Below are 18330 nucleotides of genomic sequence, written 5' to 3' on the forward strand. Positions count from 1 at the left end.
AACAATGCTAGTATTTTTCATGATATTTCAAAATTGAAAAAAATTCTCACCTCTTGCCATACACAGATCTCGAAATTTCATATTCCCAAAAAATGGGCGAGTATAAACTAGACATCATTTAGACGGTGACCATCTCAAAGGGCCCCTCTTACATGTAACTAATGGAAAATAGGATAACAGCATATCAGAGGGTTCTACTTTGACATTGACCTATGACTTAGACATTTCTGGCTGGCATGGAACTTTAAGTCAAGCTCATTTCCTCTTACATGCTTTTTTTGTTTAATATGAGCAAAATTAAGCCAATCGGAAATAATTTGTGTTCTTAAACTGGATTTTAAAAAGATCTGCTCTGACTTTTACATTTGACCTTGAAACTTGGTTCAAGATCGCTGCACACCCAAAAGCTCTTTTTATGTGAAGTATTAGCCATATAAGGGTAAGGAAAAAGTAAATAGGAATATTTGTTGCGTGCTCTGATATGACCTTGACCTAGAAACGTCATTCAAGACATTGCATTCTCTTTGATCAAAGGCACTCTGTGGGTGAAGTATGAGCCAGATTGCACCAAGGCGATACATATATGATCTAGACAAAGATTTTCAGATAATTCTTCTATGACCTTAACCTTCGACCTAGAAACTTGGTTTAAAATTTTTGCACATCCTTAACCCTAAGACACTCTGTAGGTGAAGTATGAGCCAGATTTGGCCAAGGGGAGAGAAGATATGCCTCGTGGTCTCTGACAAACAGAGACAGACGCACGGACAAACGAATCACTATAGGGCGCCCGCAGAGCGGGGTCCTAGTTACAGTTTAAACACTCTATTTTTCTACCATGGCCATCTTTAAAGCATCGTCGGATACCCACGGGTGATCGCGTCTTTTACTTAAGTAAAAGACGCGATCACCCGTGGGTATCCGACGATGTCTTTAAAGATAAACCTGGCATTATGTTGTACATTGATGTATTTTGCATATGAACAATCAAATCTATTCATATATTTTTAAAACACGTTCTGAGCATACTATATTCAAAAACAATATTGTTTTTCTTTTGCGTGATGTAAAAATAATTTATATCATTCAGATTCCCTTCTTCATCAAAAATATCTTTCATAATTATATAGAAAGCGCCATCAATGTAGGGTATTCACTTTTTCGTACTTACGGTATTTTCATCGTTTTATCTGAGACCACCGAACTAATTTTTGACAGGTAGTTACTAACAAGAAAATATCAGATATGGTAGGTGTCTTTAAAATCAACTTTAAGAACTGTGCAAAGAATACAAAAATTACATGAAAACTTTTTATATTCTGTAAATACAATGTCAACGTGACTTCCGGTCAGACTCAATATAAGAGAGCCGTAGAAGGTGGCAAAAATTCAACAAATAAATACGTGGGGGAATCTTCAAAACAATTTTTTTCCCGCAAAGCCACATTATTGTGATACGTTTTTTGTAAGTATCCCTAAAAATTTAAAAACCATGTCCCCATCCCGAACTGAACTTAAAAGGGGGCGCCAAAAGCGAATGAAAATTCAAGAAATGGAGATAAATCAAGTTCTCAGGAACTTCAATGACAAAACTTTATAATTTCAACAATGCTAACATGTTTAAAGTGTTCATGGAATCAAATAAAGGGACTACTATGCAAAGTTACTCATAGGAATAATTACTCCCTCAAAAAGTGCGTTTGGTAGAAATTATTTATGCATTGGAGTAATTTTTCTTTGTTATACTTTCATGTTAAATACTGAAATCTGATTGGTAAGACGTAGTTCATAATCCGTTCTATTACCCTCAGCGTTAGCAACGCACTTAGCAACGGGTAACATTAGAAATTGTTACATGAGCGAAAATTATGCGCGTACGGTTCGCTGTACATAGAATATACGTTATTCCTATATAAAAGCAGTAAAATTTTCTTACCCTCCCAAACAGGCACTATTTATATAATACAATACAAATTCTAAATAGTTAAAATAATGATTACCCCCTTCCCCACCAAAGAAAAAAGATTCTTCATAACAGCCGTCTGAAAGCCATGGAGATACATCAAACCAAACATTGCATTAAAACCAAACAGGATCAAAAACACAAGTCTGTCATCACCGAGTTCCTAGCGGACTAAGGTCATGTCCCGTGTGGGGCACCTGTCTGTTTATTTTTCTAACTCCTCGCAACACGACTCCAAGACGTCAACCAAAACCAAATGACCCCTTACCGAACAAAGATAAAGTACATCAACGAGGTCTGTGTTGTCAATATAAGGAATGCAACATGGTTGTAAGGTGAAAAGTGGGCTACAAAAACACAAAAAAATATTGGTATACTGCGTTTTTCATTGATATGCATGGAAACATTTTCATGGACTTTCCATACTTTTAAATACCAGTCAGATTAACTCTTCAGAGACCCTAAACGACATGTAAGATATTGCATATGCTAATCGGATTTCAAGAATTTGATACAACATAATCTGTGTTCGGTTCATTTCGGACCAGTTAGGTTCTGAATTTAGTATAGGCTATTTTCTTGGAATTCGACTTGAAGCTGTCATTCAATTGATATCAACAAGTACTAGAAGAAATGATAATTGGTCCTTATCGTGTACTGCTGAACATGGTGACAGTTGAAATTGTCGGCTCTGCAATGTTTGTTGTTGTATTCACTTACGGTTATCGCAGACAAGACTGCCATTATCTATTAAATTTGTAAGTGCCAAAACTCTGCCATCAATTGTCAGTCGTCTGTTTATGGAGTACAGGGACATCACCCCGTAAGGTTAAACAGCTGACCCCGAGGCTAATCCGGGTAACGGGACACAACAACACAGGAACGGGTGCTGAACCATCTTACCAACCACACAGTGTTTACACAGGCCCACTAGATCATCCGTCATCGGAACTATGTGCTTCAAGATATGTCTTAAAAATAAATTTCTAACCGTGAAATACAGAAATGTGTCAATCGAAAGATGCACTTTCTTCACGGGAACTATAATAATTGGTTATCCTAATCAACAATGGTTTTCCTATGTGTTTGAATATTTTTTAACTATTCTATTCACAAACGATAGTTTGGAATAAAGAAATTGAATATTTTAAATGATGCAATATGAAAAAATATTTGGTATTAATGTCTACAGTTCGAATTCAATAAAACCTTTGACGAAAATATTATGTATCAAAAGAATACATTTACATTCAATTTTATATGCATTTATTAAATTTTACATTTTTTGTCTTTATTAAAGATTAAATCCTTGACATGTTTTGTTTTGCGCTATTGGTAAAGTAAAACAGGAAAAGATAAATTTGATTCTATGTAATCAAACTTTACAAAATACAGACCTTTTTGGGATGGAGACATTTTTTTGTAGATTTAGATAAACATTCAATTTTCGATTTCTCTTCCCACACGTTTTAGTAACTATAAATGAAACTCTCTTCTAGTAATTTCCTGACCACATTTCCAGAATCGTTGCTACAAGCCTGAATTTACAAGTATTGAGCAAATCTATTATTAAATCTTAAGCATAATTGGTACATTTAGATTGAATTATTACAAAATTCTTTGTCCTCCTGGACATGTCATACGAAGTTAGGTGTTAGCATTTTATTTATTTTTTTTGCTAAAGGTAAAAAATGTATTTTGAGTAAAGAGTAGCTTTTTTATCTATTTATTTTCAGATATTCAAGTTGGGTTTTTTTATCTAGTATCCGAACACAAGATTATTTTGAATATTGATTAGAATGCAAATAATGTTTTAAAACAAAATCACAAAGAAAGAAAATTATATATACGATATTTTAGTTTTCAGTGATTTTATGTAAGAGTAAACTAGGAAAAGGGAAATTCTATCATAATTCATGAAGTGTCCAATTCTTATAAAAAGAAATTGATATAGATATTGTTCTCATGCAAATTCAATGTTTTGCTGCATATATATGGATATAATAAAACCCCCTAAATTTGCGCAACTATATACCCAGTGTCAGTGGGGAAATTACAGTCGTCACGTGACCTCGAAGCTGGGTCATGTTGGCACCCGGGCCGATTTCTTCACTGACTGCCCGTCTTCTGATAACGACTTCCACCTCGGACAAAATAGACAAAATCAGTAAACTTTAAAAGCATGTCTAAGGTAAGACTACTGTGAAATTTCTTTGTGTCGAACAGGTTCGATTATCAGAAATTGTAAGAGCATCAGGAATTTATAAAACGAACAGGATTAAGTATCTTTCAGTCCATTCTGAAATATTTTGGTAACGCTTGAACATTCATTGATAGTTCTGTATCTGGTAATAATTTTATTGCAAGAAAATCGTCAAAATCGATAAACCATTTATAATGTCTTTCAATTTCCTTCAAAAACTATGTGCTTATTGGAGTAAATGATTTTGTTTCATAAAGGAATCGCTCTCATAATAATACTTAGAGAGAGAGAGAGAGAGAGAGAGAGAGAGAGAGAGAGAGAGAGAGAGAGAGAGAGAGAGAGAGAGAGAGAGAGAGAGAGAGAGAGAGAGAGAGAGAGAATGAATTAAACAATTTTTAAGAGTAAGGTTTTGTTTTTATATAATTTTTAATTTAAAAATGTTGAATTTTTGTATTTAACATTACTTATAACAGTATGATCACTGTTTTAACGTGAATCAGATATCTTTATGTTTAAATTATCATGGTTTTTATTTTTATTTCTATATGAAATAAATTTAGAGTATTCTTAATTAAGATATTGTTTTCTAGGACACCGATGAATTTATTTAAGCGCGCGCCGACCCGGCGTCCATTATCTTGCCCCTTGTGTAAAACCAGTGTCTTGGAGTGTTTGTCAAACAGACGTCACGCAACAGACCCTTCATCACAAAGGGCGAGGAGGGGGTACCATATCTGTGTTTCAGGGTCATACAAGTTTAGGGGGATGGCCAGAGAAATGTAAACACGATGGGGGTGTATTAGCCGTTTAAGTATTCAGTGCATCTTGTTCTAAATTAAAATCGACTTTTAAAATGAATTCCTTAATGAATTATATATTTCATGTTAATCATGGGTTCAATTATATTATAGTATAAACGAAATGGTTTGTTAGAATTGCATGACCGCTTTGTTTTTGAGTAAGTGTATTAAATTTTGTTTGCAGTTCGAAAAGCTGTACAGTTTTATTTTACAGATTCTGGTTGAAGAATTTGAAAAATTGTGTTCAAGATGTGTTAAAAAATTATTACCTGCACCTAAGCTAGATCTGAAAAGATATATAAGAAAACAATGTTTATTAGGAATAAAAAAGAAAATACTGAACGTCAATGATATTCAACCATATTCTATATACATCGTCAATATCTAGGCATCGTCAAACCAAAGATTAGATACCTAATTACTCAATTTCGAGGAAATTTTTAGCCATCTAATTTTTCAAAGCACAAAACTGTTTTTTCCCAATAATTTCAAATAATTTTGCATTCATTGCAAAATCCAAGGGGAATGTTACAAAGGGAACTACAAGAGCTATCGTCGTTTGTAAGAAATCAACGTGAATATCCAAATTCCTTATTCAAAAGTTGTTGCTGTCCAGTTATTCTTAATTGTTCTTCAAACTGATGGATTGACAGGGTTGTGAGCGAGTGGCCCATCTACGGCGAGTGCCTTCCCTCCTCTGGAATTCGTTTGCCATCACCCCGACCAACAGAATTAACCTTATCAGAACTGGGTTACCCATTCACTATGTATGGAAATTTACTCAAAGATTTCCACACGACTTCCCACGGATACTACTGGGATTCATTAATATAAAAGAAAATGGATATACACCTAGTAAACTATTTTTTAGCTGTCGATTGTTGTTTGCTTTGCAAAGATAAAGAGTATCTGCTAGACATTTTCTAAAGCATACAGCCGACGTAACGTTTTTAAATTGATTTGATTCCGACCACGTACAGTAATTTCGTCGATAAACGTGATTTTCAGATATTAAATTAGGTTGTAAACGACATGTATACCAAACATTTCATTCATTCGTAAAAGCTAGTGAACTAGCACTCAATCCGCCATGTGTCGTAGGGGGTGAAGATATTTTAAAAACAGGCTTAACATGACACATAACAAAAAAGTAGGCTCAGGATTCTCAAAGACATGATCGACATGACTGTTTCGTTATTTCTAAAGAGATTGAGATTGGTGACGTCATAGTCTCCTTTGCAGGAGGAAGTGGCCCGTGGCGGTTGGTCAAACCAGGTGGAGTTCTTCCTGTCCTGTGTGGGCTACGCCGTGGGGCTGGGAAATGTGTGGAGATTCCCATACCTCTGCTACAGAAATGGCGGCGGTACGTTACTGTAACTATGTACATGTAATATAGTCCGGTATGTGGGGAATGGACATCCAAAAAAGTTCATTGATCGTCTTTCTTTTCTGAACAAAGTTTAACGATATGCTATTATTTCGATATTATTCTTTCAGGGGCTTTTCTTATTCCTTACATCCTTTCCCTCGCTTTAGTCGGTCTTCCAGCTTTTTTCATGGAATTGGCATTTGGGCAGTTTGCATCACTTGGTCCAATAACTATATGGAGAGTATGTCCCTTATTCAAAGGTAGGTTTATGACACCTAAACAGTAGAAATAAAGTAATATTTATTTAAATTATACACATACTTATGTACTCTGTCAAAGTTCTTTTTTTAAAGTCTTTCTTGGCATTCTGCAGGAATCGGATTTGCCTCCGTGATTATTTCGGCTTTGGTGTCCATTAGCTACAATGTGGTAATTGCATACGCTATGTATTACCTGATAGTATCCATAGTCAATATGGATACCAACGTCCCCTGGGCCACCTGTGGAAACCCCTGGAACACCATATACTGCCGCTCCGAGACACAAAGGGTAACCCCGGGGATGAACGAGTCAGAGAAAATAAATGTCACCCTAGGTCTCTACCAAATTTTTATACATTGAATACGCACTCACTTTAATCTTGGTTTAGTCTATATATCGAGAGCTACACGAATAAAAAAAATGTTTTATTGCATTGAAAAAAATCTGTATAAAGGTGAAATTCAGGTTTTTTTAGTTTCTATTCGATATTAAATGGGTATGTTACAAAGAAATATTATTCAAAGATAGAAAAGCTTTCCAGTATTGTGAAGCAACTATGACCTACAGTTGTCTGATTTGTTATATAATATCATTCGAATGCATCTCAAGATTAAGGTTTGGCTATGGATCGAGTGAGTTCGTTATAAATGTGTTCGCGGTATCCGTTTTTATTGTATTCATTTAAAAGATGAAATTGTGTTTGTTCATTTAGATAGGAAAACATGCAGATAAAGATTTCAATCGTTTCAACATGGTCTTATCTAACGTTCAGAATTGTTGACTGGATTACAAATTATGTCATACAATTCAAATCGCGGATCACTATAAACATCAAAAAGTGTGCGAGTGTAAACAGGGTCCTCAAGATAAGAATAAAAAGAGCCTCGAAGCAACTATATTTTGCATTAAAATTATATAAATTCGATTATGATTGTTGAGTCCAAGCGATATTGGTATATTGAATGTTCACCAATAGCTTAAGTTTGATATAACATACTACTTTAAAAATCAGGTTATAAATTGATATGTTTATTTATATTTTGTCTACAGGTACCATGAATACTTCTTGTGTCGATGCAAAACTCCATAGCTTGGGCTGGAAATTTGAGGACCTCACTTACAACTACACTTCTAACAATTTAAGCGACTGCAGCTACAAAAACATGATCAAGACACCCAGCGACGAGTACTTCAGGTGCGAACAATGAAATAAAGCATCTGGCTTTCTCAATTTAAACGTTAAAGCAACAGCTTACTTTTTTATGCATGGTTTTCTTTTTTTCCAATTTGCTACAGTGATGGAAAAACCAGCCTGGTCAGTGCAAGATGGAAGATCTAGATCACGTGATACGTACAGAGGGCTTTGAAATAACCGTGTTTTTTTTGTGTTTGTAGTAATTTTGTGCTGGGGTTGGACAAGGCTGATGGTATTGGTGGGATCGGAGATTTAAGTCCTAAACTTGTAGCGGTCCTTCTGTTAGCATGGCTCATTGTTTTCTTCGCATTGAAGAAAGGTGTAAAGTCTTCCGGCAAGGTTCGTCTGGTTTTCTGTAACACCTGTGCACGACCTAAATATGCTCACCTATAGTTTTATTTTGTTTTCTTTTTGAACGATTGAATTTATTTAGGTTTTTTTTTCAAATTTTCAAAGGATCATAACAAAGGTAACACTGCACGATATACATATATGAAATATTTGTCTTTTCATATAACACCCAATTTTGGCTTTTAGAGGTCACTAATAATTTTTTTTTTTTTCAAGATGACTTATAGGTTTCTTTTTATTACAGACCCCAGTTGATGTTTTAGTTCCTCGGTCTAAATTACAAACAAGTTTTATTTCTTGCGTGATCTATCCTAGACATCATATGAAATACCTTTTATACGTGTCTTTAATGATCTGTTGTTGTGAAGGTATTGGCCTTTATGACGTCACTTCTGCTTACCTTTTCAGGTGATCTATTTCACGGCAACGTTTCCCTATTTGGTCCTGATCATTCTACTTGTGCGAGGAGTTACCCTGGACGGTTACGAGAAGGGCTTAGAATTTTACCTTGTCCCAAAGTTTGACAAACTTGCAGATCCTAGGGTAAAAATAAGCTATTTTCAGATTTTACACATTGAAAAATATAAACTGCGCCATTGCGATAACGTTTTTGGTTCTTTTATTCGCTACGGCTTAATTTTTGCGAATGACCAGTGATTAACTCTGACTAGGTGTGGACGGATGCGGCCTCTCAGATATTCTACTCCCTGGGGCCAGCCTTTGGCAGCCTGATCACGATGTCCAGCTACAACCCCTTCCACAACAACTGTTACAGGCAAGGCCTATCAGAATTATGCCATAAAGCTTATAATGATGTACAAAAGAATGGGTTTAGAAAATATATATGTTTAAAATGTTGAAAAACATCAATTTTGCTATTAGTATAGAACCTTTACGTAAATGACAAAACTGAATACACGCTTTGTTGTATTTTTTGAAGGGGAATTAAAGAGAATTTATTTCTGTGTTGTTTCTTAAAGTTTTTCCATATTTAATTATAGAGACTCCATTTTGGTTGCGGTCATTAACTGCGGGACCAGCGTGTTTGCCGGACTTGCGATTTTCTCCGTCCTTGGGTTCATGTCCGAGGTCACAAACAGACCAGTGCAAGAAGTAGCGGCTGATGGTCAGATGTTTAATCGATAGCATAAATACTCGAAAATCATGAATTTTATATTGAAATAAAAAAATCATAGCAATTACGTGTAAGAGATATTTCGTTTGTATTTAATGTCAATTTTTGTTTTCACGTGCATTACATTTTACTTTTTAGGCCCTGGACTAGTGTTTGTAGCTTACCCAGAAGCAATTGCCAGAATGCCCTACCCACCAATCTGGGCCTTTCTCTTCTTCTTCATGCTAATTCTTTTAGGACTATCCAGCATGGTAATTAAACAATAATCAGAAACCAAACTTATCAGTATTGTAACTAAAATATAATATTGATTGAATCAATCAGGTCTTTCAAATTGCGTACTGATAACGTTAACTTTAGGTTTATTTCTTTTTACTGAAATTTAATTAAGTGCTTTATATTATACGGGTAAATTAATGTATTTATTCATTACAGTTCGCGATGGTGGAAGCCATCATTTCGGCGCTGGCCGACGAGTATCCCGGCGTTCTCCGCAGACACAAGAGCATCCTGACATTTGTCGTCTGCCTCCTTCTGTTCTTTGCAGGACTGGCTTTAGTGACCAATGTAGGCTTATCTCAACATACAACATTATTATGTCAAAAATGCTATTAAATGTCTCCGGATGAAAAGAAACGAACATTCTTTAAATGATAAAATATTTCCCATCTGTGATAAATTCTAGGTTTGTTTTGTCTATTTTGACATAAGTTACATTTTTTCATAAATAATTTGAATGTCAATGTTACTATATTCCATACTTCCATGAATACCTTGCAATTAATTAATGCTTTCTTCTGTGTTTTAAAATGGAACGACAAAGGGTTACGTCAATTTCTTTTGAAGGGTGGGATATACGTTCTGACACTGATGGACGCCTATTCGGGGAGCTACTCTCTGCTGTTTGTCTGTTTCTGTGAGGTGACAGGCATAGCCTGGTTTTACGGTCAGTGTTTGCATACAATATGGAACTTATGAGCAATGGTCTTTTTAAAGGAGTAATACAAATACAGATAGACTTACAGACAGATATTCTTTATTTCCTGTAGTCCGAAATATCTGGTGTTTTCCTGGCTTTTTAACGATTTTGATATTTGACCTGCCGGTTTTCCTGAGAAGTAAAATAACAAAATCGTTAAGAAGGCCGGGAAAATGTCAGATACATTTGTTTCAGACTATATTTCCTGTAGCAGATTACAATAGCATTCATTTTCTACACAAGATTAATTATTCAATAATTTATATACATGTACACTGTACTAGTATATTTTATTATTTTAAAATGTTGTTGAATTGCTACCTTAATCCAATCATCCTAGAATTTACACTAGTTCATTTTATATTGGTTTATTTTGAAGGCTGGCGAAGATTTTCAGAAGACATTGAGATAATGTTGGGCTTTAAGCCTAACATCTATTGGATCGCAACATGGACCGTCATAGCCCCAATATTCATTGTCGTAAGTATGAAGAGTACATTCATAGATTCACTGTCCAAGAAGTTTACCATTCATTAGAGATTACTTTAATTATACCGATTCAGTGATCTCTATGTATACGTTTAGACTGTGTATCTTTTCTATTGTTTGAAGGGTGTTCTGATAGCCAGTGCTATACGTTTCTCCCCATCACATTACGAGGACTATCAGTTTGAGCAGTGGGCACAGAACTGTGGCTGGGGCTTGGTGGCTCTACCTCTCGTCTTCCTTTTTGGGACTGCAATCATTCAAATAATCAGATATGGGGTAAAAACTATGCATTGCTTTTCAATTTTGATTTTAGTTTAGACATATCTTTAATGTTCGATCGATTAATTGTTGATTGATTGATTGTCTCCTTCAGGGTTTCAAGAATGCAACAACACCTCAAGATAACTGGGGACCGGCACTTGATGAGAATAAAAAGGGGAGATATGCGATAGGACAAGATAATAAAGGTTTTGAAGCAGATGAGAAGGAAGCAAATCTTGAAAATGGGATAGAAATGAAGAAGAAAAACGGTGTTACTAATGGTGACTCCATCACTGTGCAATTTTAGACGGCGTACATTTCAATGATACTTTGTATTGAAACACTTTCAAATAAAAAATGAGAAAATTTATCATATGAACAGACAGCAATACTGAACTTGTAACTGTGATATATTAAATTCATGTACTTCTTGTTTGAAGTTGCATTCATGTTTTTTGTAACAGATTAAACAGAATATTATTGGTCATTTTGTTTTGTTTCACGTTTCTATTAGTTTTCTTTTATGAAATAAACCAACTTCGAAGTTTTTTCTTTGCATTTTTTTGCCAAAAGAAAATAAACACTTTGCAATGCGTTTTCATGTTAACATGTTATATGTTGTTTGACAAGGAATAACATTATCAGCAGGTTCACACTCACTTAGAATTTTTTAATTTGCAACATATGTGAACAACATTTACTTTGTAATGAGTAGATCAACATAAAGTATCATTTTTTTCGTCGTGTGACTGATTACGTGTAGAAAAATTATCGCAGAAACTTCAAAGTATAACTGAAGAAATTATAATAATGTCCAGTCCTTTACATGCAATTTATTTGGCTATAGATTTTTATAAAATGTTGCATGATAACGAGGGCTTATAAATAGAAGTGTAAGCAAAAAAAGGAGGGGGAGGGGGGGGGGGGGGGTAAGGAATCATTCTTTGAGTATTGTGAATATTTGAGTATTATAATAAGCTAGGTGTTCATAAAGCCATTTCGGTTTTATGACCGTATTTGATCACCTCCATATTTCAAAAAATGATTTATTATTACTTATATGATTTTCAACAATTGTACAATTCAGTAAATATTAAAATAATTAGGCTATTGATGAAATGTATTTGACAATACATTGCAAAACCGATTCGTTGTGTTACTATTTAACAAAGACAGTGGAAAATGTAAATATATTGAAATAAGTCTTAAATAGATACAATAAATAGCCGACTACGAGAGAGAGAGAGAGAGAGAGAGAGAGAGAGAGAGAGAGAGAGAGAGAGAGAGAGAGAGAGAGAGAGAGAGAGAGAGAGAGAGAGAGAGAGAGTCTTTTATTAACAACATTCACTAATAAGTGTCGTGGCCAGTTAAAAAATATATTTGTAAATTAAAAAAATAGCATTGCCAAAGAATCAGGCGTCGGAACCGGGCCAACCACAGCTTTTACTAAGTATTTCGGATTCACCTGAGTTGTTTGTTTCCGACTTTATCATTATAAAAATTTAGCGCATGTGCGGAAAAGAAAGCCAAAGCCGTAAGGGGGATAGGGGTACTGTCTGCCACAAAGGTACGATTTACGTCTTAAGTACTTGTCAAAAGGTGTAATACATTAAATAAGATAAATTTTATTCATCACGTATTCAAGTAAACATATGTATTTAGGAATAAAGAGACGGAAAGCCCACAAATGAATCTATATTCGTCTTGCCGGTGTAGGATCAGTGCACTGTGTAGTTTTTGGATAAACAGAATAAGCCTCAGAACTACTGTTTAGTTGATTAGATGTCCATGTATCTCTTCACGCTAATTTCAGTATTGCAACCAATTTTTCATTAGAACCTCTTGCTCTGTGACTGTCATTGAACTTGTTTATGATGTTGACTAAAATTGAGGATTGAAAAAATATCCACCTATAAATCAGTAAATCACAGAAAATATAATCAGCAGTGATGTAATCTCAAGAGGGATTTGGCTTAACTTGATATTTGGACTAATGCTTTTAACAAAATTGAAAGCCGTTGCTAGTTGTGGTTAAAATCATATTACTGTATTTGTATGTCTTGGCTGCTTCAATTTTGCAGCTCAGTTAGCCATCTAAGGAATTATTGTAATTAAATGAGTAATGACATATGAGAAGACTTACTTGAGCTGCAAAAGTATGTGGGTAAGACATACTAATATGATGATTTAAACTGCACAAGCAACCAAATTTTGGACAGAAGCATGAATGATGAAGCAGTGCCTCGAGATTCACCAAAGACGTTATTCTAAATATCAAGCAGAGCCAAATCACTACCGCAATGTGTGATGGTGTTATGCTTTTGGATTAAGATATCAAAAGTAAGGCATCTAAAAGGGAAAGTAGTTTCCATAATGATTTGAACTTTGGTTTGGGATAACAGCTGAAAGGTACTGAGAGTTTGGGACACTTCACTCTCGGATGCATCTCGCAATTTGCACCAAAAAATTGTAAAAAACATACTGGTACATTTTCGATAAATGAGAATTTCCCACATATTCAAAAAAAGAAATCTGCAGATATTTCATTATCATTACAATCTATATTCAAGACAATACTTCATCCAGTTATACAGATATTCGATCACCAGATTAATTGTGATTTAATTCATAAATTTTGATTTCTGAATTCTAGAATCATGAGCAGCTCAGAAGAAGTGTCGTGGATTTCATGGTTTTGTGGACTGAGAGGAAATGAATTCTTTTGTGAGGTAATTAGATGCTACACTAATGAAATAATTATCTTACTTCTTGAAGTTTGTGTAAAATCTTTTATGTATACATGTCACTATTCTTGTATTTCCTTTTTGTATTGTATCACATTTTCTGCTGACGTTATTTCTTACATTATATAAAATGTACCATCTTAAGTGTGGTCTGAGTAAATAAACTGAACATGATCTTGTAAACAAAATAATTGAAATTATATAACTTGGTTTTATTCTAGGATTCTTGAATATAAAAAATGATAAGGATGTACAAAATATACCATATTTTGTATTTTACTCTTGCGTTTTCAATAATTATAATATTTTGTTTCATAAATTATGTGTAATTTTACAGCATTTTCAGCATGCAACTTTGTATTTGTGTGGTATAGGTCGATGAGGATTATATCCAGGATAAGTTCAATTTAACTGGCCTCAATGAGCAAGTGCCACACTACAGACAGGCCTTGGACATGATTCTGGACCTAGAACCAGGTAATAGTTCAATATGATCATTACTAAACTAGTATGTACCTAAGTACATGTATAGATTTTAATGTACTCATGGACATTTTTATGCAAAATATGTATTTAAAACCTTGTAACAGACTCTGTCATGTCCAAATCATTCCATTAAAGCTAATGTGTGTGATGATTTTCAGATGATGAGCTGGAAGATAACCCCAATCAAAGTGATCTGATTGAACAAGCAGCTGAGATGTTGTATGGCTTGATCCATGCTCGGTACATCATGACAAACAGAGGAATAGCCCAAATGGTGGGGAATAAATGGCTTTGGAGCATGTTAACTAAATTTCATGAACATACTAAGTAGTAGTTTACTGTAGTTATCAACAGCAAATGCTATATTTATGTGCTTATGACTTTTGTAGATTGAGAAATGGCAACAGGGAGATTTTGGAGCTTGTCCAAGAGTGTACTGTGAAAATCAATGCATGCTTCCAATAGGTAAAGACATCTGCTTCCATTTCTTATTGACATAATGAAGTTTTACTTGTTACACATGTAAATTCATTAAAACAGTTGATTAATGATGAATTGCTAATGATAAGATGATCTTTTTGCTGCATAGGTTTGTCTGATGTCCCAGGAGAAGCTATGGTGAAGCTGTATTGTCCTAAATGTCAGGATGTGTACACCCCTAAATCCTCCCGCCATCACCACACTGACGGGGCTTACTTTGGGACGGGTTTCCCTCACATGTTGTTTATGGTTCATCCCGAGTACAGACCTAAACGCCCAGCCAATCAATTTGTAGCCAGGTGAGCTCATTAGTTGATAATTGTAGTTTTTCATAAAAAAAAAATTGATTGACAAAGAGGAGAAAATGAGCATCACATTTATTACTAAAAGATTGTGTGCTAATATTTTTCTTATAAAGATCATATCTTTACCAATTTTGATGCTTCTACAGATATTGTCACCTTGCTTGCCTTATAAATATTTATCCTGCCTTCATCGTCTTCAAAATGAGAATTGTGATGATTAAAGTTCACCACAAATCCACTATCATTCACTTTCAAAGGTTCATAAGGGAACTGAGAGAATTTGGAGGCAAAATAAACTGACAACTTCATTGTCTCTGTATATCCTGCAACCGTCAATGTAAAGATTTTACTTCTGGAACCCTTATTTATAACCATTAGGAAACATATAAAACATTGCAGTAATTTTAGATCTCCAAATTTTACTACTTCGAGAATTATTGCCACAAATAAGGTGATTAAGCAGTTTCTAAAAAACTGTTGTTCTATTTCAGGTTGTATGGTTTTAAGATTCATCCTTTGGCTTACAATCTACAATATCAAGCGGCATCTAACTTCAAAATGCCAATGAGAATGTCTCACAGTAGTGGAAAACGATGAAGCAGAGATCCCATTAGGAGCAAAGACGTTGTATTAATCTCTCTCACTAAATATCCAGGGCTGTCCTTTCAGCCGAGATTAAATGTCCTATATTCTGTAGTTGGTCATGTGCTGTTTGTTTGTTTACAAAATTCAGGGTTAAATAACATTTTAAGATAATTTTGAATACTTACGTTAACAAAATCATAATTAACTAATTTCATGCATCGTTAAGTTGTACTGTTTTACTGTAAGTGTAAAACAGTCAGACATATACTACAGTTTCTATGTTGCATCTCACGCTGTCTTATCAGCACAAACAGGAAAAGACAACCCCACTCAGACCTGCAAGATTTTTGTGCTTAAAAAATTGTTTTTGATAGTTTTGCCCATTATTACTCTCATTTTAATACATGTATTTTTTATGTTGAAATAAAAGTGCTACAATTAATTGATCTTTTTTGTAATTTGGATTTTATTTTTTTAGCATAAATATTAAAATAACGTGAGATAAATGTTATAAAACATTTTATACGGTAGATTTATTTAAAGAATTCATTCAGGTTTGTGCAAGTTGCTGACAGGTCCAAATATTTGGTTTTTCTATTTCATTAAGTCAATTATCTTGTTTAGCTCTAAATATAAACTATTAACCAAATTTTATTCATGTGCCATATGATTATAAATAACATGGGTATGGATAGGGCTTGATCGTGAAAATTATCCGCTGCAAATCAGTTTATCGCGAGTAAAACATGAAATTAAATTGTATGAATGACAGTTGGTTTACAATATTCATGATTATGATGCGAGAGTGCTATTACATGTACAAACAAATTTGTGTTAAAATCAAAGAAGCAAATAACTTGGCTATCTGTGTATTGGACTTCCAGATAAACTGAAGAGCCACTTGCTCACAGAAATTGATAACTGGGTGCAGGTATTTAACTTCTTATTCACAAAAAATGCTTCAAATACAGTAAACATTAATGGTGATATTCTGCATATCTGGATACTGCTCAACACAGTATTATGAAATCACTATATGTACCTCAACAATGTACCAGTATGTTCAAATAACAAAATGAAAGTTTTGCCCCAAACATAAATTTTTATCTCACCAAAAAGAAGTCAGAAGCTTATGCTATACCCTTGGCATAGCATCTGTGTCCACTTAAAGGTTTAGGAGTAGGTTCCATCACAGGGGCCAAGCCCTTATTAACATTCATTTCAATGTAACCATAAATAAATTTATTAAATTTATTTAATTTATATATGGTTACATTGAAATTAATGTTAAAATGGGCTTGGCCACTGTGGGTTCCATACCTAAGTTATTGCTGGTCCAATCCATAAGCAGATGCGGAAGTTTAAGATTTTGGAGGAGGTGCCCATTGAAGGCCATGCGAATATAAGCTGTTTACTGAGTCTGGTCCTATCTTCCCAAACTTAGAGCTGGAGGGTAATCTTGTGCCTTGTTATGCTTTTTAAAGACTTGGGTGTTAGATCTTAACCATAGGATTTGTTATAGTATAGTGCTGTTAAATTTTTTTGTAGCAGGTGCTCTGTGATGGTCTTGCAGGGTACATGTAAGCTATTGCTGATCCAATCTTTACCAATCTAGAATGGATGATGCATCGTCTATTTGATAATTATATACATGATGGACTATGATGCTGATTATGAGCCATTAGGAAATTTCAGGAGCAGATTAAAAATTTTGGAGACTCGTGCAGTAGTTATATATTGTCCTATATTGAAGAGAAGTTTTCTTTATGAGAGTAAATATTTTTATGTAGTTATGTTTAGAACTGATATCGTAATATATTCTACGAAAAACCTTTTTCTTCTATTAATTGTATATCCTGAGGAGAGAGAAAAAAAAGTAAAAACCACCTCCGACGGGACTCGAACCCGCAATCCCCGGCTTAGGAGGCCGGTGCCTTATCCATTAGGCCACGGAGGCATCGGTAGGGAGGAAGATTATAAGGTATAGACTAATGTTATGTTATATGCAATTGATTTTACTTTTTAACAGATTTATTATGATTTTCAGCGTACTAACCTTTTCATGGCATTTGCAATTTTGGAAATGTTTCAATGAAACATGTCTCATAAAAGCAAAAAAATCATAAATAAAGGTCAAAGCTCTTTTGCATGCGAAGGTAGCAATAGTCATGTGATAGGAAGTGTTTGACAAAATCATGAAAACTTTGGCTGTAGGTTTAGGCTTACTGCTTTTCCTTATACCGTCATGTAAGTACATTACATTGATCATGGCCAATGGCTGTAATCTACTGTATTTACTGTCTGAACATGTCTATTGTTTTGTTTATAATTTTTTCTCCAAATTCTTATGTACATGATCATAATGCTTCCTATCCTTGTACTCACAGGTGAGGCATTTGTCCGCTGTTTTAGTTGTTCAACAACCCATGATTCACGATGTGGCGATGCATTCGCTTTTACAACAACAGACGCTCTCCAATGTCAGGGTTCGTGCGTCAAGAGAAGAGGAATTCGAGGTACGCAGACAGTGTGTTGTTTCATGAGTTCTTTCAAAATACCCATGGATATTTTTTTTATTTTACTTTATTTATGTATGTGTGAGAGAGGGAGAAAAAGAGAGAGAGAGCTTTTAAAAATTACCTCTAGTGTAAAGTTTCAAGTGGACTAATATGTATACTTCTTTCCTATCATATCTTGGGTTCTATGGTATCGCGGTATTTCTGT

At 34.5% G+C, this 18330-nt stretch overlaps 2 protein-coding genes and 1 non-coding gene across 4 annotated transcripts; 2 read left to right on the forward strand and 1 right to left on the reverse strand.

Annotated features, from left to right (window-relative positions):
- Positions 1-3996: 3996 nt before the first annotated feature.
- On the forward strand, positions 3997-11489 carry LOC105329093 (sodium- and chloride-dependent glycine transporter 2). 2 transcript variants are annotated; one of them, XM_011430256.4, is made up of 15 exons: positions 3997-4154; positions 6209-6329; positions 6464-6595; positions 6709-6930; positions 7647-7791; positions 7992-8130; positions 8551-8685; positions 8814-8917; positions 9144-9268; positions 9416-9528; positions 9713-9844; positions 10124-10223; positions 10636-10736; positions 10869-11021; positions 11119-11489. In XM_011430256.4, the coding sequence occupies exons 1-15, from the start codon at positions 4146-4148 to the stop codon at positions 11311-11313; spliced, it is 1926 nt and encodes a 641-aa protein (XP_011428558.2). In that variant the 5' UTR covers positions 3997-4145; the 3' UTR covers positions 11314-11489. The 2 variants fall into 2 exon arrangements, with proteins under 2 accessions (XP_011428558.2, XP_034299918.2); XM_034444027.2 differs by lacking the exon at positions 3997-4154 and adding an exon at positions 5792-5821.
- A 955-nt stretch (positions 11490-12444) lies between these two features.
- LOC105329094 (casein kinase II subunit beta) lies at positions 12445-16048 on the forward strand. Its single transcript, XM_011430257.4, has 7 exons — positions 12445-12573; positions 13660-13735; positions 14125-14227; positions 14395-14510; positions 14626-14701; positions 14826-15015; positions 15513-16048. Exons 2-7 carry the CDS (start codon positions 13664-13666, stop codon positions 15616-15618), a joined length of 663 nt encoding a protein of 220 aa, XP_011428559.1. The 5' UTR covers positions 12445-12573; positions 13660-13663; the 3' UTR covers positions 15619-16048.
- Positions 16049-17490: 1442 nt separating this feature from the next.
- Trnar-ccu (transfer RNA arginine (anticodon CCU)) lies at positions 17491-17563 on the reverse strand. Its single transcript has one exon. It is a non-coding gene; the product is annotated as a tRNA-Arg (tRNA).
- Between the last annotated feature and the right edge of the window lie 767 nt (positions 17564-18330).

The sequence above is a fragment of the Magallana gigas genome, chromosome 2 (genome assembly GCF_963853765.1).
Source record: "Magallana gigas chromosome 2, xbMagGiga1.1, whole genome shotgun sequence".
Taxonomy (NCBI): Eukaryota; Metazoa; Mollusca; class Bivalvia; order Ostreida; family Ostreidae; genus Magallana; species Magallana gigas.